We start from the raw sequence: 22,635 nt of genomic DNA, 5'->3' as shown, positions 1-22,635 counted from the left end.
TGGTCTCTCAGCTTGTCATCTAGGTCTGGCAGGTGCACAAAGTAAGCTGACACACAGATAAGTGCCACTCACCATTGCCAGGCTGAGGTGCTGGATCCTTTTCTGTGTGTTTGTGTGTAGAATTACCTGATACTGGAATCAACTATCCTAAGGTCTGTTTCGGCACCCGCTGCTACAAAAACACTTCTTAACTCCCCCTTGACATGAACAGTGAAGGCATACATAAATTATTAACATGAAGTGGGACAGAATTAGGTGGTCTAAATCACATGAGGCTGAACTGGAGCATCGGGATGGGTGTTTAGTTAAATGGATTTGTAGGTGTTGCTGTGCTTCCTTAACTTCACGCTTGCTTTCTCTGCACAGGCACACTGTGGGCACACGTGTGTGTGTCTGTATGTAGGTGCACATGTGTTGACAGACTGTTCATACAAAGACATCAAAATATATTTTATTCCTCTGCATAATGCTCTGTTAATTTGAAAAAAATATTTTTTTCTGTTTTCATTTTAGAAATGTATTGACTGTGCTGCTGCCCCATTTTGCATAGTTTTACTATTGCAAATTTAAATTTGGGAAAATTATTTCATGGCTGTTTCATTCTTTCAGAATTGTCTTTGGGAATTGCATTGTTTCTGATGTTTTGTTGCTATTACTAATATTTATGAACATGTAACTAAATTATGGGGAAAGTAACGTGTTGTCTTTTTTTTCCCCTTTCTCTTCTTCAGTCACTATGAGCAAGACCGGAGTGCACTTAAGCGGAAGGAATGGGAGAGAAGAAACCAGGAAGTCCAGCAAGATGAAGATCTCTTTGCTTCAGGTTTTAACCTCTTCGGGGAACCCTACAAGGTAAATTGCATTGTTATACTTTGCATTTTCAGAATGTCTTCTACAAACACAAATAAAGCTTCTCTTCAGCTGTAAGAAATGGAAGTATCAGGTGTGCCTTGGTACTTATACTCTAGAATACACTGATTATCCAGATCAGCACATGACAACAGAGCAAAGTGAATGTGCTGCCCAGCTTTGCATGCTAACATTGGCAGAATCAGGAGCTTTGGGTACGGTCCAGTTCAGGGTTTCTTCCTCTAAACATATAACAAAGTCCTCCAGTAGAAGTATGTGCATCTGATGTTTCTGTAAGGGAGTTTGTACAAAGCTAGCACTTCATTCTTTTATTTTAAGAAGAAAATATATCTCGGTTGTTAAAACCAATGTCCTCTCTATAAATAATGAGTTCGTAAGCTTTCTTTTGCAATCGTAACCATCCAAAGAAGTCTTTTGGGAGACTGAATCTTTGGGGAGCATAACAAGGGTATGAAAGGGACTTTTATGACAAGTCTTATTCTCTCCAAGGAGCCTTGCTGCTTGAGATTTTCATCACCAAGGGATGTCCCCCTTTATGATTTCTGCTGCTTTGATTTTCAGTAAGACATTCCCTAAAGGATTCATCAGAATGTAAATTTCCATATCTCTTTCTCCTCCCAATCAGTGACATCCATTGAAAGGCCACCACTTCATATTTCCATTTTACATTGTTAGCAGCTGTAAGGGAGGATGAGGGCTCTTTGAAAATCGCCCAAAAAGGAGGAGAAAAGACTGTCGCTATTATCGAATGGTGTCTAATAATTATAGACCACAAGAGTGTGACAGATACTTGTCTCCAAGGTGTGCTTTGGTTCAAACTGACTGAGGAGCAACAGGCCTTTCGTCCTTGGGGTGAACTTGCCAGCTGGAAAGGCCTTGGTTCACATTCAGGGGACTGAAGGTGTCTTTAAAAGTATTTCAAAAGGTGGTTTTGAAACTCAAAAGTTCAAGGTAACCAAAGTACAGAACAAGATACCAGTTCAAGAATAAAGATGTCGCTCCCTATTCTATTGACTATTAAGCAACTACTTCACCCTGTGAATACTCCCATCAGAATTGGCCCAACTTGATCTTTCCCCACAGTGCAGCTGGACTGCACACCAGGTGACCCTCTGTTTGAGCAGGGATGCCTTTCAGGGGTAGAGATTCCTTCCTTGCCTAAGTCAGGGAGGTCCTTTACCCATGACAGATCCTGATAAGTGACTTGATACTATGCTAAATTAATCCTATGAAACATTTCTAGTCCATGTAGCTATTCAATATTATTGTAAATATTATATGGGTTAGACTTAGTCATAAACCATTGACCAAGTCTGAGACTAAGATTAGACTTAGACCATTGACCAAGTCTGAGACTAGGATTGTATCCAGCCACACTCAGGAGTTTAGAAAGCAATGGGATCCGTGCTGAATCTCATGACTTAAGGGGAAGGTCCTCTTAAATCTTTGCATCCCTGGTCTCTGCGTGAATCATTCTAACTCCATTTGTCTTTGTATGTTCCTCCCATGCAGTAGTTAATAAGGAACCTTGGCATAAAACATACTGATGGCAATACATTTTATTGTCAAAACATTGTTAAACTTTGCTGAATTCCACTGAATTTATCAACCTCTGTCAAATTATTTTACCTCAATAAAACATGTTGGTGCTTCTCTCAGCTGAGGTTTATTGCAGTCATCCATAGCAGACCTATTCAGCCAAATAAGGACTATGCACTAGGGCAGTTTGTGAGGTCTTTTTGGTTTTTGTTTTTATTAAAATCTGATAAGTGCATTATTTTTGCTTTAGACCCCATTTTAGCACCTTTATGGGAATAATAGCTTACTATGAACTGATTTAGTTGAGCCTTCCTGCATGTCAGGCACGTTTTTGTGCATGCAAGTGATTTCTTGGATTTCAGTAGAGAGACCAGTTTGCAAAACACTGCAAAATTTTGTGACAGGAACTAAAACCATGCACCACCATTATCTGTTGTATCATAAGAATGACAGTATCTCTCTTCGTGAAACTCAAGGCCTTGTGCACATAACAAGCTTCACTCGCCTCTTCTGGTTGCACTCAATGGGAGCAGAATGAGATGAAACAATGCCCAGCAAAGTCTTTTGGCCTGAGATATGCACAAGGTCCACATCCTCAGCTGGCTGAGCTCTGCTAATGAACGTCAGCTTGTGGTATGGCCGGGACATTTCTGAAAGATCTGGGGGTGGGAGGTAAAATGGAGACTACAGTGACAAGAAAGGCTGGGAATATCAGGTCTCAGGGAAAAGAAAACATCTTTCTCTCGTTCTTTTGTTCCCAGACCTAGTGTTCTTACTTGTTTATCATGCCTTCCTCATTTGCTTCAACAGTATCCAGAGAAGGGACTGTTGGGGTTGCTAATACCACCACTGCTGGTTTTGATAATTAAAAGCCTGAAAAACTGGCTGCTGTTTTAGGATCACACTAAGGTTGAGGATATTAAGAGTTTCTCAAAGAAAGGAGCTCAGGTTTTCTCATGGACTTTACTGCTATTGTGCACCACCAGATGTGTGGATTATCTGCCTTCATCTATCATCTCTCTGCTCTAGCTGTTACAGCATCTTTCTTTCCCTCTGTCAAATAAAATGTAGTTGTTCGTTATAGTTTTGGACAAGTGCATGTTTCTCCATTGCTTCTTTGTGGTTTGTGTGTGTGCACTTACATGAAAAGAGATATTTACTTCTGTGAGTGTATAAAATACGTTTTTGCATGTTAAAAGATAAACATCTCCTTTTGAAGCTCCACTGCCTCATGTGGGGAAACAACACCTTTGACAATGTGATGACATCCAGCATTATTTGGGAAGGTCAGGCAGCAAGGGCTCTGTTGCTCTTTAATGCAAGTGGGTTGCAAGTCCTGCCTCGGAACTCTGGTGCAACCTGCTCGTGCTTGATTTCGCAGAAGGGATCAGAGAAGAGTCTGCAGTGTTGTGGCCACAGACATTTGAAAAAGCAATGCAGGAGTTTTCCTGAGAAAAGCTGTAATTTTACTACTGAATTGTTGATATCTTTTAATGTTTTGAATTAGTAAAGAGTTCCAGAGATGAGTATTCTAAAAGAAAACAGTAGGAGCATTTTTGTTACTTTTCAAAGGAATTGCCTCAGAAGAGTTCAACTTGAGAAAGAGAACCCAATGGGCAGCATTTCCATTGTGGAGCCTTTGGTGAATGTTAAATCATTTATCTTTTTCAGGTATAGCCCTTCCATGCTTTTCAAGCTTAGCATATAAAAGATCTCAGCTTCTAATCCATGGAGGTTAGTGTAACTATGAGGCATAAGAAAGTGAATGAATTATGAAACCTCAAGTTTCATACAAATTTTCACAAAACCCTTGTAAATTGGGCCTGTAAGTTTGAGTGCATTAGTTCTTTTCTTTGTAAAACTATAATGCAATAGCTATCTAGCAAATTAGTCTTTCAGTAGGATCCTCTTGCAGACAGTTTTTGAAAGAAATAGAAGCAAATGCAGGAAGATGTGTATTTCCTAAATTAACAGGAGCCTAGAAAGAGGGGGAAGGCTACTAACCATAAGTCATAAACTAGGCGTATGATTTATGCCTTGGAATACTCAAAATGCTGCATTTCCTTGATAGCAACAAAATTGTGATTGGCCATGCTGTTCAGAAGACAAGGTATAGAGAGATTTCATTTTAGAAATCAGCCAATTATCCAGAATATGAAGGTAAAAATTGTCCTCAATCTGGAAGTAACAAAGAGCAACCAGAAATTGACTGGATTTTGTGTTTCTCTTGCTGGTATCCAGGCTTGTCAATAATGTTGTGCTTCTATGAGAGCGCTGAATTTGTTGGGGAAATAAAATAAAAACATTCACGCTATGCCTTATGTCTCAAATGCAGATACTGCAGTGCACTACATTCCTGAGCTCATTCAGATTGTGATACACAAATCTGATCTTAGTTGTGTGTGCTCTAGTTTTATTTAGATGTAAGTCAGATTACCACTCACATTCATAATGTGTGTTTTACTTTGCGGTCTGGTCCAAATGCCCTGAAGAGAGTAATTATCCTTCCACTGACTTCAATAGCCATTGGATATGAGCATTAGTGCACTTAAAATATGCTAAGAATGTTTAAAATAATTTCATCTCCATGGCTTTCAGTAAATATATTTCCAGTAAATGACTGCAAATAATAATCATACCTAACATTTCTACAGTGTCTTTTATCCCTGTGATGTGAACATTATGCATCAAATAGAGTTAATATCAAAATTATATTTATCATTATGCGACACATAAAAGAAAATAAGTTGAGAGAATCAGATACATCCAACACAAAATGATTGAAAAGTTCTCCATTCAAATTAAAATATTGATTCCTTCTGTGAGAATCTAGACAAGCACCATTTAATGTTCTGTGATGTTGAAGTGTTTCACTGATGATTTGCTGTCAGTACTTTTTTGTTTTTAACTTGTGCTTTCTGAAAAATAAGCTAAATGCACCCTGGAAGTTTAGTGAACCACAGAGGCAAAGGTTGGTGGTCAGGCTTTTTTTGATACTCTTAACTTTCCATGTGCTATCCCATAAGGAGTTAAAGTGTTTGGGGAAAGAGGAAACAGAACAAGTATGTAAGTGTTTAGACTTCGAATCATAATTCCTGCTGGGCCCTTAAGCACAATGGAATCTCCTTGTTTTAAATTTGGGGGTTGAACAGAGAGAGCTTGGTTTTGGCTGCTGCCCAAACAACTCATTGTGCAACTCAGTTTAAGGAGACTGCTCATATACAAAGACCTTATTCTTGGCTTAGCTAGAATATAATTTTTGCCACTAAAATGACCAACCTAGGGACTTTGTTAGTGAATAAAAGTGATTCGTGGTTCTCCACAACTGGGATTATTAACTGTGTCAGTTAGGAGCACTGGTAAAATGTATATAGATGAGAACAACATTGAACAGTTAATTTTTAAATCACTGCCTCAGTGCAGTGGTAATATATGTTACAATCCCTGAGGATGAGCAAAAGCAAATTTGCATTTATTATCTTCTTTTTCAACATTCTTTTATGGCATGTGCAGTACTAAGGAAAAAAAGAAAATCTTTCTGCAGTATTTTTCTCATCTTCTGACTGGTTCGTCAGTGGGTAATATAAGCAGATCTTTCAGGAGAAATACATGCCTGAATTTTTTTCATCACTCAAACTTCTGCTTATACTTGAGGAAAATGGGATCAAGGGATGGTAGGATCCCTTGTCCAGGACTGTGACACTCCCTAACCAAGCACAAGCTTATAGTCCTGCCTTCCCTATCTTTAAGACCTGGTGTTAAGGTGCTGGTGGACTGTGGCACTACTTGCTTTACTCAGTGAAAAAAAAACCAAAACAACCAAAAAACCCAAACATAAGTAGAATTATAGTTGGCTGTATCATGACATAGCTTTTACATTTAATTCCAGACTGTAGAAGTTAACTATCTGCTTGAACAGGAACTATGGTTTTGCTTTGTTTTTATCCTTTGAGTCTTGTAAAGTAATAAGCATGGGGAATAAGATGTTTTAGCTCTCTGCTGGTCATTTCAGTGGAACAGAGAGGTCAGTAAGAAGGCTGGTGCTTTGGGTCTCCGTGGGGTGAGTTAAAACAGGAAGAGAAAGGAAATTAGCTGAGTATTAATTATAGCTTCCAGCTTATTTGTCCAGCTTTTTACAAGTGAAAGGGAAAAGGAGACTTCATACTTCAAAAGAAAAAGTATAATAGCAGTGAAACGCAAATGAGTCAATATTTATTTAATAATTACTGGAATTCAAAGAAAATCAGGATTAAAAAATACAACCAGACTGCAGACAGCGGAAGAATCCCTGTGCTTAAGAATGTGGCAATCATGTCTGTTTATGTTCTATGAGAAAATATTTTTGAATTATCTTTTATTTGAAGCTATCATAGCATTTGAGTGGGTAGAACTTTTTTTTTAGTGGATTCAGATGGTAGATTCTTCAGGTCAAACTAAACCTTCTATGGAAAAGTAATTGGAGTTAATCTGAAGTGAAGAGTTTGGCTCTGTTACAGACTACCCAGTTTCTATTTATGGCAGGACTGTGGGTCAAGGGGCTGATAGAGCAATAACATACTTAAATAAACTGTGAGATTGCAATTCAAATGCTCAGTAGCCAGTAATTGCACGTTCGTGTTTTACACGATATAAAATGTACAAGCCCAACATCTCTGACATAAACCCATCTTATTTTGAGCCTAACATCCATAACTGATGCAATTTAAACACTTTTCTGAGAACATATTTAAGAAAATGGGAAGCAGTATACAAGTGTTACTGATGCAAGCCTGTTTCAAGAGATTCTTTGAACACAGTTATTGATAGGTTTTTCTTACATAACATATGCAAAACATAATTGAAATTTAATTAAATGTCAGCATGACACCATTAAACAGCTAACATTTGCCATCTTCTAAGACAACTATTCTGAGCAGTAACTTGTAAATCAGGAATTTACTCACGCTTTTCTTGGCTTTTTTTTTTATATATATTTTAGACAAATAAAGGCGACGCCCTTGCAAACCGTGTCCAGAACACATTGGGAAATTATGATGAGATGAAGGATCTGTTAACCAACCACTCCAACCAGAGCCACCTTGTAGGAATCCCAAAGAATTCTGTCCCACAGACACCCATCGACAAAAATGAACAGAACTTTTTTCCAGAACCGAGAAACAGGATGATCCCATCTCATCAGATCAGCGGCAACTCATCAACATCAATGCCTCCGCCTTCTTCATTGTCATCAAATTCTACTTTGCTCCACACTCACCAGAGCAGCAGGAAGTCGAGGACAGACTGGACACGTGGTGGTCACAACTCTAGTGGGGCCCAGCCAAGCCAATCCAGTGGTCAGCAGAGTCGGACAAAGCACAGCTCTTCCCATGACCAGTCACAGGGCAGGTATGAAGACCTCTATAATTGTCAGAGTGAGCAGCATAAAAGTGGAGGAGCTGAGGATGCAAATTCTATGGCAGCGTCTTCACATTCAAGGAGGCATACTCATGCAAAGTCAGCACCTGGAGAACACACTTACAAAGAAAACAGTCATTCGAAGTCACCCACAGAGCTGGAGTTTGTAGGCCATGGTCCTGGCTCTCCACTTCCTTCCACCTCTTTGTTAACTGCAAACAATGGTCTTTCGACTCAAAATTTCCCTCCGGGCCTTCACTGTAAGAACAGCATGGTCCAGCAGAAGCCTACAGCATATGTCAGGCCTATGGATGGTCAGGACCAGGTACCCAATGACTCACCTGAACTGAAACCCCCAATAGAAATTGAGAGTGGATATGGAAATCAGTCCTTTGGAACACTGCTGGAAGGAAAAGTGAACACACCTAGTTCGAAGAACAAAGTACCAAAGCTCAACATTCCTCCTGTTAGTGAAGTAAGTAGTTTAAAATATCTTCTCTCTAGTGGTGCTTAAGTATTTCATTCACTAAATATTTTTCTCTGGAAATATGCAGTTGCATTTCCTGGAATTACAGTGTAAAACATTCCTTTTTCTACAATGTGCATGACTTCTTTTGGCAGTTTGTTGTGATAGTCCCAGTAGCAATATTTAATGTAGTTTTTAAAGCACGTTTGGAATACTAACATTGCTTGTTTATGATTAATATTAAAAGGCTACATCTCTGCTGGGTGTAATATATGTATGCCAGCTATACTGGTTCTGGACAGGGAACTCTAATATCTCAGTTCATCTGCAATTTTCAATCTTGCATTCTCAGTTAGGAGATAGTTTGACAGACAGATTGCTGTTCTAAACTCTAAGGAAAAATGGCAGTGTTCAAATTCCAGTGGTGCTAAACAGTCCTCCTAGTAAGGACTTTATTTGCAGAGTTTGCTAAATTCTTCTTCCTTTTAGTGGAATTAATATGACTTAAGTTCTAAATAATGCTTATGAAAATGTGTCCCATTGAAGCTTTTATGCATTTTGAAGAGCTCTTAATACTGGGATTCAGTCCCAATCTCTGCAACCAACAGTTTAAGCTGTTGAATTTTGTATTGCTGGTCAGTACAGTAGTCCTGTGAGGAACATTTTAGGTGGCTCATATTCATGTCTATTCCAAACAGAAATGTATAATAAGGATACGAATTGAACTATTTATACTCTGTATACTTTTTCTCTTATTCTGAGTCTCTAAAGCGGTAACCTTTCCAAGGAAGGTGTTACAGTCTGTGTATGAGCAGAATTGCAAGATGGGTTTTTTACTTTTCTGTTTTCCCAAAAATATTTCCCTGCTTGGTAATATTCTTTTTATACTAGGAATGAGGAGTGATGCATTCTTAAACCACTTTATTGCAAAAGGTCAGCTTTTTCTATTGGAATAATTGTTTCAAGCCAATAATTTGTTTGACTATTTAAAAACTTGATGTTATTTATTAACATTCCAGGCAGCAACAAAGACTGATGTGTTTTGCAGTAGAGCTTGGAATAATTTTCTGGGAACTGCATCTGAAAACAGTAAAAGGCCTATTTATATCAAGTGGAAGCTGAGGGTTGCTTGCAGATGGTGTTTTATTAGAAAATGTATTTGTTAATAAACGTAGCTTTCTGCAAGATTACTTTACAGATGTTTCTGTTTATTTTTACCTTGGGTTAAAAATCTGCTGGTGTAGATGGTTTCAGAGCCTGTTCCAATTTGTCGCTAGCATTGTTTGGCAAGTAAATAATTGCATGGAAAGGAAATAATGATGTTGCAAAAGCAAATACTTTTTTTCACTCTCGCCAGCTATTAACACTGAGTCAATAGAGCCACTTTAAAGTGCAGAATTAATACAAAATATTTTTGAAGTAAAATGTACCTTTTGCAATTTGTGTCAACTATTAAGAATGCATTTTTTAATTCCTTGGTTTCTTGGTGAAATCCTGGCACTGTGAAATCAGTTGAGTTGTTAGCAGTGTGTTTTGGGTGCAGGATTTAACCCATAGTCTTTTTGCATGGTTTTAAGAACCTCTGATGTGAACTGCTGTTTTTGGAAAGATTCCTAGTCACACAGATGAAGAATTGTATTATGAATTTGTTGTTGCTACTTTAGTTTATATCCTGTGTAGTGAAAAGTAGAGGTGTGTAATTAATTTCATTTATGTTCAGATAAATGGTAAACTCTAGGCACTTTAGAAATGAGTGTAGATAATAATCCTGAAGCAGTTTGTGTTGAGAGTGAACAATAATTTGAAGAAAGAAAGAAAACCCAAAGCTGTGACAAAATAACTTTCCTCTCTGTGACAGAACATAGGACAATAGCCAGACTGATGGATCTTTTTCAGGCAAATCTCCTGAGTTTGGAGGGTTGGAAATTTTCCCACCTGTGTCAGGACTGTGAACTTTGGCCCTCTGTGTTTTTCCACAGATGTGTATCCTGAATTTGATTTACCTTGCGTTCAGCAATAAAACTCCTTCCAATCCAACATTATAGATAACTGGTTTAGTTTAAGCTTAATCAGAACTGACAGTGCACACCTGTGAAACCCATAACCTTTTCAGAATGACTGCAGTGAGTGGCTCTGTTGTAATCTTTATACAATTGATGTGGAGGCTTATGATCCTTTGGTGGTGCTTATCAATTTATGAACCTTCCCTAGCCACCTTGAGCCATAGTGATCTGCTTGAAACAATTTTGCTCCTGCTCCACAGATTTCCAATGTAACAGTGTTCCAGGCGGTGGTGGTGATCTTCTTCAAGCAGTAGGAGAGTTACTTTTTGGGGGCATTTCTCCATAATTTGCACTGTGGTTTTTCTGAGTCCATTTTTTCAAGTTGCTGAGTGTATTCATAGAGATTGCACACCAAATGGTTTTCAGTGATTTCCCTCTTAAGACAAGGAATTCTCTGAAGAAATAAGATTCCTAAGTGATGGTCCTGAAGTAGTGGAACCCATTTGGACATGCAAACTTGGAAAAGAAAAGGATAGTTCTCACTATCTTTAGGAGGGGAAGGGGAATAAGTAACCAAATATTTGAACAAGTAGCTTTAAAAGAAGTGCTCAGACTGATGTGGAAATATGGTCTCATTTATCATGGCTTAATGGAATGGGATGTTGAGTGCCCTGAAAGCATTCTGCTGTGTGTAAGGAAGTGATCAATTTTATAACATAATTTGTGTCACTTGAGGTGTTGCTCTAAGAATCTTTGCTCATTCACTGGGCCCAATTCTGCCCTCAGAGATGCCCATCCATCTTTCAGCTCCTCTGGAGTAGACAACATTGTTAATGCCTTGCTGCTGGCGTGTCTCCGCTCTGCGATGGATTGTGGTTTAGTGCTTTGAGTTTGTAGATGTTCACAGTAAGTTCACACAGACTCTCCAGGCTGCGTCAGGATGTAGATTTAGAAGCTCCTATCACCTGTGGACTGGTCCTTGCCCGTGAGTGGATGCTGCTGTGTGATTTCTAGATCTTGACTCCCTCACACAGAGCTAGTTCAGACCTGACTGTACCATGCATGGCCATTTCTGGTAAAGAGGAATAGCAGAACCTCTGAAGACTTTTGGTTATTACCCTAAAGGTTTTCTTTGTGATTTTTGTGATCCTTTTGATTTCTTTTAACTTCTTCTTTTTCATATCAGTATTGTTTTCCAAGGGTGAAGGTAAAACATTCTATGTTTTGGTCCCCGAGCAAAACCCAGAGTAACCACTAGTGCCCAGACCTGGCGCCCTCTGAGGTTCAGGAGCTGTGAAGCCGACCTTTCTGAACTGGGAAGCCACAGGGACATCCTGTGAGTTCAGGGGGACATGCAGAAATGGACCAGATCTCATGACACAGAGTTGATAACAATAGCTGTGGAGCTAAAACTGGTAGGAAAAAATGATAGAAGACCTCAAGCTGTAAACATTATTTCCTGTTCATTTCTTATTAACTCTCATGTCTTTAGTCTGTATTTATATGCATACTTACGTGCACACATATATTAATTTTGAAGTTGCATTTAACATTTGGTAAATTGTGGCAAGCCTGGAATATTGCAAAGAGCTTTTGTTTTATGTGGAGTTCCACCTGCTTAAATGGTATGATGGCACATGATTGTTACTTGCCACTCGAAGAGAACTCTGTAGTTAAATCCTATGCATTTCTTCAAAAAAGTAGAGGTTAGGGACCACAATAACAGCTGATCCTCTCTCTGCTGCTTTAAAATCCAGAATCTTGATACATGTATGTATATTTAAACCTCAGGAATCAGATGCTTACAAATTATTTCAAATGGACTGACACAGCAGGTGATGGCTAAAAGAAAGCCTGTACTTTTCAGATTGGGCTTGAACACAAATTACTGAGAGTGCTGAGTAAAGCAAAGGGTTTTAAGATCTGTGGGAACATCAGAAGCTGCATTCCTGCAAAACCATATACACAGTCCCACAGAACAATGCATGGATTTCCAATAAATGTTAGGGGTGAGGAATCAAGAGCAACTGAGATAATTTTTGATTCTCAAGGCAGAGTTTTTAAAACTCTCTACAGAATTGGCTGCATGTTTCTACAAAGTAACAAATGCTCATGTACTAAATTTTCCTGAGAGTACAAAGCTAGGAACAAATCCAAAAGGCCTACGACATCTATGTCACCACCCACTTCAGTAAGAAAAAATGGAGAACTTCTATTTTCACTTTATTTCTAGGAAAATATTTTGACGGGTTTAGTATATGGCAAAGTGATAAGCTTCTGTTACGTGTTTCAAGTCATCCTGTTATCGCTACATGTATTGATTAGCTCAGTGCTTTCTGAGCTAGCTATAAAAAAGGCTGCTCTCTTTCTGCATTAAAGAGCAAGAAAAATTGACAGGTAGATAACCATATTGATTGAACCTAAATAGTGCAGGCTTATATATGACTTATAAAACTCTTTATAGGAACAAAAGCTAGTATACTGTATTTTTTTTCTTAATTGAATGGAAAGTAGATGCCTTTAATTAAGCAGCCTCACCCCTTTTTGATATACATGTTAGTCTAGTTGCCAACTGTGGTACATTACCATAGTTGTGGGCAAATCACTTTTTTCAAATGCCAGCTTTAGCTGTCCCCCAGACACTTGGAGCTTGGAAGAAGAATGGATTGAATCACACATTAAGCTGAATTCCCTTTGCTTGGTTCATATTTCAAAAGTCTGAGGCCAAAAACAAACCCAAAGAGCAGTATTTCTTGCAGTATTAGAGGTTACAGCCATGTGTTTTTAATTTGTAAATACTGTGAGAAGTAATGTTCTTGTGATACTTCTAAATGAAGACCATATGACAGCACTCGGCTGAAGACCTCTTATTGTGGCCTTTTGAAGGCTACTGTCCGATGGCCTGGGCAATGGCTAGCAAAGCTGTTTGCCCGGGATAGCAAGAGGACAGCTTGTCTATTTCAAATCAAACATAAACAACCATATTTAGGGTCTGATTTTGAAACATTGTGACCAGTGCATTTTAGAACAGAGCCCTTAAAGCCACTGGAATAGGTGGGGCTAAAAGAGCTGGTTGTGTGTGTTTGATTTGGGGAAGGAAGAGTTAGATTCTTTCCCATTGTGCATTTGTGAGTAGGTTTTTGTTTTTTAAGCTACTCCTAATTTTGTCTTGCTGGAAGGAAGAAAAAGGTCTCGGTGAATTTTGAGTTACCTCTATTTGTTAAGAGTGGTGTCTTGAAGAGTGATTTATTTTTTTCAAACCTTTTTGAAATTCCCAGTGCCAAAGTAAGTGCTTGTCTCATTTGGCATCTTATGAAATGTCACAAAGTAAAATGGCCTGAAAGGCTTCAGGGAGAGCAGTAGAAGAATTTGTTTGGCTTGAGCAAAGATGTGGAAGCATTTAACAGCTGCAGGGGGACTGTAGGGTGTATTCATGACTTTGACAATGGATTTGGTGTATAACTATGGATCAGTCTCTTTGGTACCTCTCAAAGTCATTGTAGCCAGTTTAATTTGAAGATTTTTTTTAGTCTTAAGGAAGGCAGCAAACTTTATTCATCCTGTTTCTCATTCTGATAATTGGTCCTCAGTGCTTTGGTGTATCTGAGCAGGGAAGGCGGTTATAATATTTCCATAACTAAAACTGCATCTCTTCTGCTTCCTCCCATTAATTTAGGGAAACCATCACAAACTATAGAAAACCAGTGTTAAGTGTTATCTTCATATTGACTGGTAATGTACTCTTGAATAATAACCAGGAGATGGGAGAGCTAATTTTTCAGCATCTTGTATGCATCCCTCTGGCACACAAATGCCTAAGAAAGGATGATTTTGGATCTTGGTAGTCTGCTTAGTTGCCAGCTAACAAGGGCATTCTAGGACCAGCCTAGCAGGTTTAACCAAGTTGAAGCCTTGGCACTACTTGTTAATACTTTTCTGGAACATAACCTGCTTTAGCAAATATAATTATATATTTTTTTATATATATAATATATATTTACTGTGAACAGTGAGACAAAGAATGCTCATGTAAGAAAAGATGGGAAAATGCCATTTTCATGTATTTGAATGTTTTATGATGTGTTTTCCAGCCTTCAGGTAAACAGCAGGCGTCCTTCTTACTGAGAACAGGATGGGCAGGTATTCGTGTATCAGTGTTTGGCCTTCTGTGCTACAGTGAATGGCTATTTGTAAACTTTACCATCTATTATGTTAAATATTATTTATCTGATGCAACCTTTAAAGTAACACACAGCTCCTTTGAAAAAAACCTACCTAAAGACTGACTTCTCTTTCATGTCATAACTTTCACATTTTTTTTTCCACAACTTCTACTCTTTTCTTTGTAGAGAAAATTAGGTTTTAAATAGTCTGAGAACACTGAAGACAGATGTTTTTTTCAACAGGCAGGAGAGTGTGCAGGCAAGAGAGCTGCTGTGAATCATACCTGGGGCTTCTCAGGACAGCCTTTGTTTCTTGAACAAGAGCAGGGACTCTCACTCCTAGCCATAATTGACTTTCTCACAGCACTGCTCATTAGGTGATTATGATGGAAACATTGCACCCAACACACACCTGTTAAAAAGGCATAAAGAAAATCAGTGGGTGTAAATGTAGATTCAGAGAAGAAAGTTTTAATCCTGGTGAAAATGGGAGTCAAGTAGAAAATTGCACTTTGCTGTATCTGGTAGGTGTAGATCAGTAAGGAACAACTGGAATGCTCTCTTGCAAATGCCGGGGATCTGGGCAGCAGAGTGGTGCAGTGTGGTTGGATATTGTACAGGTAGTAGGAGATGAAACAGAAAACACTGTTGAGATGTTACACCAGCAGCTGAGACAGAAATACAGCTAGTGAAAGGTAAAGGAAGAGGGACAGCAGCAGGTATTACAAGCTGAATGGAGATTTACAAAGAATGTTGCAACAAGTGAAATAAGACCTAGGGAAATAATCAGATGAAAAGATTACTTATGCAGCAGAGGCGTGGAGGACACGAAGGAGATGTAGGTGTGGTGTGAACATACAGTGAACCTCTGCTTTGGCTTTCACTAGGGACATGCTGACCTTAGAACAGAGGATGGACAGGGAAACTGGGCTCACCATATGAAAAGAGGAACTATAGGACTTGGGTGTGGTCACCTTTGTGGGGGAGATGGCAAGAGAAGAGGTGCTTAACTGCTCCTAAGGTGATCAAGCTCCCATTTTGTGAGAAGCTGCGTGTGATACACAGGTGATTAACCCATGGTCCATCAGGGAGCTTCCTCCTGCTCTGTCTTCCTACACTCTTACACATGTGAGGTGCTCACACACACACCTCAGTGCTTTTCGTGCTTTAGTTTGTTGCAGAATTATATTCAGATTTCAAGCATTACAGCAACACAATAAGATTCATATTCATAACATACCTTCAAAGTGTGAAAATCAGTGGAGGGTCTTATATGAGCATTTGTGGCTTTATGGCCACAGCCACCCCCCTGTAAGCTGGCAATCTCTGATTCAAGTTTGAAAAAGCATTTAGGACCTGCAAGTGAAAACATCATATGGGAATACTTTAATAAAAAAACCCAGAGTGAAAGAAAGTTGAACATATAACTTGGCAACACTCCACGAACTGCACATATAGGTTAAAGTTATTTAGTTGGCAGACGATTGCTGGTGTATTAGCAATGTTGGGGAAAAAAAATCTAATTTCTGTATTTTGGCTTGTACAGTAAAGAAATTCCTCCCACATAAATATGTTCATTTCACCTTCTGGGAAGTAAAGAAAGGAAACTGTAGCAGCAGTCTGTTATTTAATCTTCCTGAAATTAGCATTTGGTGCTCAGGAAGATTGAAAGATTTAATGCCAATGCCTTCCTCAAAAGAAAGAAATGACATACCACATATGCTTTAGCACTGGTTAGACTGTTAAATGGAATTAATCAAAATCCATGTTAAAATATTTCCATGTGTTAATTAGCAATAGTTTGGAACATTAAAATACATATTGGCTTGGGAATAAATTAGTGAAGAAATATCAGATTGAGTTTGTGGGCTTTTAATTGCAACATAATATACTGTGTTTTAGAAAGGTAAATGTAAATACACTCCTCTGAAATGCTGTGGCAATGTGCATTTAAAAATTGGGCAATAAACCAATCTAAACCAGGTTTTTTATGGCAGAGACAGTGATACCATTTCCCATTTTAAAAGAAACATTGAATTGTTGCCTCATCTAATAAAGCAAGAGAAAAACACTATAAAAATTCTGAGTTTCATCTCAGGCCAAAGGAAGTTTTAAAATTTCTCCTTTGAAAATCAGGATGATGTAGCAACTACCAACACCAGGTCTCCTGTTGTGAGTAGAAGAATTCACTTTTGCCTTTCTGTTCCTGCTGGGTCATTGCAAAGTTTGTTTTCCATTCTTTCATGCTGAGTCTTAGGAGCAGCAGAATAGCATAAATTTGGTTAAGTATGTAAATGGAACAAACAGGATTCATACTAATAAATTAATATACACAAGGCAATAGACTTATCTGTGGCAGAGATATCTATGGTATCTATGATAGTATAGGTACCACACTCATAAGTGACGATAAAGACCATTGTTGCCCCACAAAGTATGTGTTTCTCTTCCTAGGGATTGTTGTTTTTCATGACTAAAGAATATGTAAAACCACCTCTAAGAAGTTTTTTGCAGTTGAAGTTTGATCTTCCATGATCACATTGGTGGGGTTGATTATGTGTATATCCAGTGCAGGAAAGTTAAAAAGAAGATAGATTTTGATTTTTCCTGTGGGTGCTGCTCAGGGTTGCTATTCATTAAACAACTTGGAGGATAAAGAAAAGGTTTGGGGAGCAGAGGGAGGAATAGGCAAGGTAAGTACAGATTCAGCCACTTTCCAGAATAATGAGCCTATTTTTGCTGGGATTTGCAAAGATCTCTGAGAGAAGTCAGTGATCATAGTCTCTAAACCTCAATCCCCATTAATAGTGCCAATTAATACTGCCAGTCTAAACATATTTCAGTTGATACATGCTGCTTTCCCTTGCACACTTCCTCAGAATTATTCCCCATTGTTATATCCCCCAGATGTGTAAACTGCTTGGGTTATATTTCACTGAACTGCAAGCTGTGACACTTAAATCCACAGGACAAGCTGGCAATTGCTTCTGCTGTTTGTAAATACCCAGACATCCATTTACATTTGCCAGTATTTTAAATATAAACATTGCAATAATCTTTCTTAAGTATGTTAAAACACTAACATGTACTTTGTAAACTTAAAAAACCGTAAAGGTCGCTTGGGAGAGTCAGGATTTGGATTTTATTATTTTGAATGAAGTCTTCACATCCTGATCAGTAACCTTAACTCAGTTTAATCCTTTTTCATGGCAAGAAACCCCAACTTTCCTTTCATTAGAAACTAAATACATCTCAAAGATATATTATTTATACCTCTACATGCTACTCTTACACTTGAATATGGTTAATTTTGAACCTCTCTTTACATCTAGGAGTAGCTTTCTTAAGCAGCTTCCTTGTTAAGTAAAACTTCACAGTTTATTTTGCAGTGGAATAAAGAGAGATTGTAACATCTTCCCTTCCCGCCAACACATGCAGTTACACATTGACATGAAATATGGCACAAATTTAGCTAGGGAAATACTAAAAAGAGTACTTCTTATTCAAAGCAATTATCCTAGCAGCCACATCATTTGCTTCACAGTCCCATGATCAAAAAGGTCACCATTTAACATGGTTTCATGGCAAGGACCATACACTGTGGTGACACGGCCCACAAATGGTTTGCAGATCCATGTTTGGAAATCAGGGACTTAGAGCTTTGCCACTATTTCTGAAAGGAAAACGTGATCATTAAAGTTTCCTGAGGTCTGTGGAGTTACCAAAAGCTGATAAAGGCATATGCATTGTCTGTGCCAGTGGTTGATGTTTTTTCATTGTCATGAATATTTCTTCCACCACCAGATAGAAAATGACTGTGCAGAGTGGAATGGAGACAGGGATGCATTTGGCAAGTTTCTACATTATGAATAAAAAGAAATACATTTAAGTCCCACTAAATTTTACATAGAAGTGCTATTGCTTTTTCCCCTCCATGTAGTGGTTCTTGCCAGTTTCTTGAAACATAAAATATCCAATTCACTGTACTAAAGCAAAATAAACCAGACTGAGAAGCAGACCCTTCTCCATAGGATGTAGAGGTGATGGTAAAATACAGCCAGGCTAGACCTGTCTTAGTCTTTTGTGATGGCACTGCTGTGAGTAATCCAACTAATTCCCCTTGAGGACTAAGACTTTCTGATTTTGATTAGAAGAAGCAAAATTGGGCCATGAATGATCAGTCTGAATAAGACTTATTTAGGACTGAAAGCAAGAGTAGGATGTAGCAGGGATATAGAGAATTATTGCTCTTCAGAGGAGAAGAAAAATTAGAATTTGCAAATGCTGTTTTCGTAAACACTTTTTATTGATATGTAACTGCACCTGCATTTCATCAAGAAAATTGTTTGCTACAGATTTTAATATACTTTGATATATTGAATATATTTGATTTATTTTGATAATAATGTTTTTATTTTATTAGTATTTTATGTTCCATAAATCCCAAGTCCCAAGTATCAGATTTTGTGAGAGATGGCCTCATTACTTATAATTTTCATCCCACTTTTTCAGAACCAGTGTTTTAGCTATAATGAAGACCTCAGATAGGCAACCAGATTTCAGATGCTAAATGATTTAGCTAAATCAGGAATATCATATTACTATCGACTTGGCTTGGTTACAAGAGGCAGGTGCTAGAAAGAAAAACAGTGCCTTTCTGTTAGCATTTTAGTTTATCTGAGGAGCACACTTTGGAAACAGATCTGATCTTCCCCAGTTGCTGCTCCTTGGCTCATTGAGGAGTGGTCTCAGGATACAGGAACTAAAGGAAAACAAGAGAAGCCCTGCAGGGATGCCTGTAACATTCTACAGATGCTCTCTGGTGGTCAGGAGAAGTCGCACTAGTGTCACACTGCCCCTTCTCCTCCTTCCCCCAAGACCCACACCCTGTGTTCTCTGTCTTCTTGGCACCAACTCTCTTCATCAATTGACTTCTGTTGTGCTGTGCTTCTTATTAATGCAGATACACCTTCATTCTCTGGCACTGGGACAGGTAGTGGATGACCTGGGATTAAATGACCTCTCACAGTATTATAGAAAGGGCAACTGTCTTCTATAGCTCACCTGTTAGAGCTGTAAACAGCTCTGTGAGCAGGTGACAAGAAAGGGGAAGGCTCTCTGCCTTCTCCTCACCATGGGCTGCACTCTCTAGGTCTTGGAGAAGTGAAAGCTTCTGCAGATGCTACAGGCAGCTTCATAGCTAAGCATGTTTAAAGGGAGTTGATTTTTACAGTGTAGTATAGGGGATTTTCCATAGCAAATCTCGGGCATGATTTCAGAAGTGGGTGCTCAGAACAATTGTCCATGTTCTTGACTGCTCTAGTCATTTTAGTTTCTAGGGTGAGGCACATGTCAGGTCGGTGAAGGACAGAAGAGAATAGAGACATGAATAGAGAGAGAGATTTCCCCTTTCGTTAGCCACAATAAATATGTTTGGTCAAAAACAAATAGCTGCAGCAAGAAGACAAGCACCTCTGATGCTCTGTGAAATACATAGAAAATACTGTCTGCAGATAAACCACTGTTAGGATTTTCCTTTAGCGAGGCCAAGTTTACTTGGGATCCTAAGTATGGAAAGGCCCTGTACTTCTTTCTTTTTCCCATTAGCTAACAGGGAGCACTGCATGGTGAGGACAGTTGTGATTGCAGTGAGCTGAGTGAGCTGCATTTTAAGGGGTTTCAGTAGAGTACAGTGCTCTATTGCAGGTTGCCTTGGACTTTGCTGCTGTCAGAAATCCTTATTGAGTGGGATTTCCAGGTTTAAAATCAACAGCCAGAGACAGAAAGAAGAGATGCTATCTCTGTGCCATGCCCTTAATTAAAAGTTTGCTTGAACGTAACTTCTTTATGGTGGCAAACCTGTATGTAATGGTGAGAGTATTTACTTGGCACTCTTTGGGATTACCTGGAATATTTTGTTGTAATGGAGGATGGAGGTGAGAGACCAGTCCAGAGAGAGAGACTAAGCCTGTGGAAGTGGTGTGTAGCAGGGGGATCCTATGGCTGCCCCAAGCAGAGAGGTGGTGTAGTTGCTACTGAGGGGCATCGGAAGAGAAAGGGGTTTGGTTTCAGTAGTGGACTTGGAGCCCAGGCAGAAGGCAGTTTTGCACTTAAAAATGTGAAAGCTTGTTTTGACAAAACTGGAGACTCAACCAAGAGCAACCAGAACTGAACACCTTAGCTCCAGTAGGAGCCTGTGGCAGAGGACATGGAAACACCTGAAATGTGCTGAGGGTACATTACCTGAATTTCGCAGCTGCTACCAGCTCTGTCTGGACCTCTCCAGAACCAGGCTGTTTCTTCTTTCTGGGGTTCTTGCAGATCTCATCTTACTTCCCTTTCTGTGGGTACCTTTTTCTTCAAAGCACTGGAAGTAAGGTTGTCTTCTGTACTGTGTTTGTGAACTTGAGCTTTTGCAGACTTCACAGATGATGATTTTCTGACTGCTTTCATCAGTTTTCTGTGTGTGTGTGTGTATCTGCACAAATCCAGATGTAAAATTAAAGATAAGCAGCACATAGACAGTCATTTGAGCACTTAGATCTACATCCACACTCTCCAGAGGCTGAAAAGGCTTTCCCTGGCACAGTGCTGTGGTTTCACAATAGATCACACATGACGAAAGTGGGAAGGAATGACATATTTTGCTGCCTCGTCTCCTGTGACATAGAGCCACGTGGAGATCTTCACTGCATCTGGTTTCTGATTTTGGCCCTGATTACAGACAAATATCACAGGCCCTAACAATTGTCATTTTTGGTGCTCCCTCCAAATGTGAGACCCAAGGGAATCAGTTTTCAGCTAAATGTTCTGTGTTCTGTTCAAGGCTTGAATTTACTGGCATTGCTTGTCTATCTCTTGCTGAGTGGGATCATACAATTACTTCTTATATTGCTCTTTATTCCCACAACTACTTTCCAACTTAGTCCCTCTCCAAATTAAGCAAGATCAGATTTGCCCACAATGTTGGTGTCCTATGGCTTCCAGCACTTACTGTTTCTCCTGCCATGGGGAAAGGTGCAGGTTTGTGGTGTGGGAGATGGAGGAGAAAAGTTTGGCTTGTTGCCCATGGTGAAGGGAGGAGAGCTGTTTGCCTCTGGAGCTGGAGGAGACACTGCAATCCATATGTTGAAGAGCAGAAAAGCTCATCAGTGCATGTAGTGGATATGACAGAAAGATAAAGGCCTAGAAAGGGGAAAAGGAAGGCAGGAAATCACAGAGGTGCAGGATACTGGACTCTGGCTGTTGGGAATGAGCAGCAGAAGGGGTGCCCACCTGCTCAACTGGAAAACCTGGAGGCTCTTCTCCTAACTGACTTCTTAGCTGTCTTAGCCTCCTCCTGTGACTTACCTTCACTATTTGCAGTGATCATAGTAATGTGGATTTAGAACCATTGTAAGGAGAGATAAGCTGTGCCCAACTTCAGTTACCTCCTATATACTATCAGTTCCACCTTGCAAAGAGCTGTGGTATTGTGAAAGCAGCTCAACCTGTACTCTGTTGTCATAGAAAAGCCTGAACATTAAGGGACTGTTTGGTACCTGAGAAAAAAATCCAATATCTTTTGTTAGGAAGCGTTGAGTGAACAAGCTTGAACCTTAAACCTTGAGGTGATTATAGTACATGTGTGAGATGTAGAGCCAAAACTTCTGTATTTATGTACATAAGAGGAGATATTCAAATGTATTCTCCCACTGTTTTTCATGTGCTTGTATAGTGGTGATGGCTGGACTTTGCATATGGATTATTGTAATCCTACATGTTGTAGCAAAGTCTCACCTTGGATTGAGTGTCACATTGGACAAAGAACATAACAGATATTTTGGAACAAAAGTTTTCCTTTATTAATGATTGCTCTGAGGAAGGGAAAAAAAATAAGCCACAGGACTTCATTTACCACAGCTTTGTGTCTAAGCTAATAAACTGTGCTGAAAGCCTCAGATCAGGCTTACATTTTATTTTTTTCCAGCCTGAAACACAGACTGAGATAACTCAGGTCTGCCCACAAGACAGCACAAATATTCCTTGAAAGGGTTCCAAAACTTTTGAGGCCTGGATAGCTACAGCAGGAGTTTGTATGTATAAAAATATGTACCATATAAGATGTGCATAAAGGCACTTGAAAATTAAGCAAAATGTGCACACAGCTCTATTGGGAAAAAAACCCAAAAACCTCAAACTGGAAAATTACAGAATTTAT

The 22,635-nt window shown here is 39.1% G+C and overlaps 1 protein-coding gene across 6 annotated transcripts in view; it reads left to right on the top strand.

Moving 5' to 3' along the window:
* Positions 1-22,635, top strand: part of AFF2 (ALF transcription elongation factor 2) — a 334,844-nt gene that overhangs the window by 85,017 nt on the left and 227,192 nt on the right. For all 6 annotated transcript variants that reach the window (XM_071569499.1, XM_071569498.1, XM_071569501.1 and 3 more), the window contains exons 2-3: positions 732-852; positions 7,388-8,278. In XM_071569499.1, coding sequence (XP_071425600.1) covers positions 732-852; positions 7,388-8,278 — 1,012 coding nt within the window. The remainder of the gene's footprint in view (positions 1-731; positions 853-7,387; positions 8,279-22,635) is intronic.

The sequence above is a fragment of the Pithys albifrons genome, chromosome 14 (assembly GCF_047495875.1).
Source record: "Pithys albifrons albifrons isolate INPA30051 chromosome 14, PitAlb_v1, whole genome shotgun sequence".
Classification (NCBI taxonomy): domain Eukaryota; kingdom Metazoa; phylum Chordata; class Aves; order Passeriformes; family Thamnophilidae; genus Pithys; species Pithys albifrons.
Note: the sequence above shows the minus strand (reverse complement) of the source record. Positions and strands in the feature narration are given on the sequence as shown.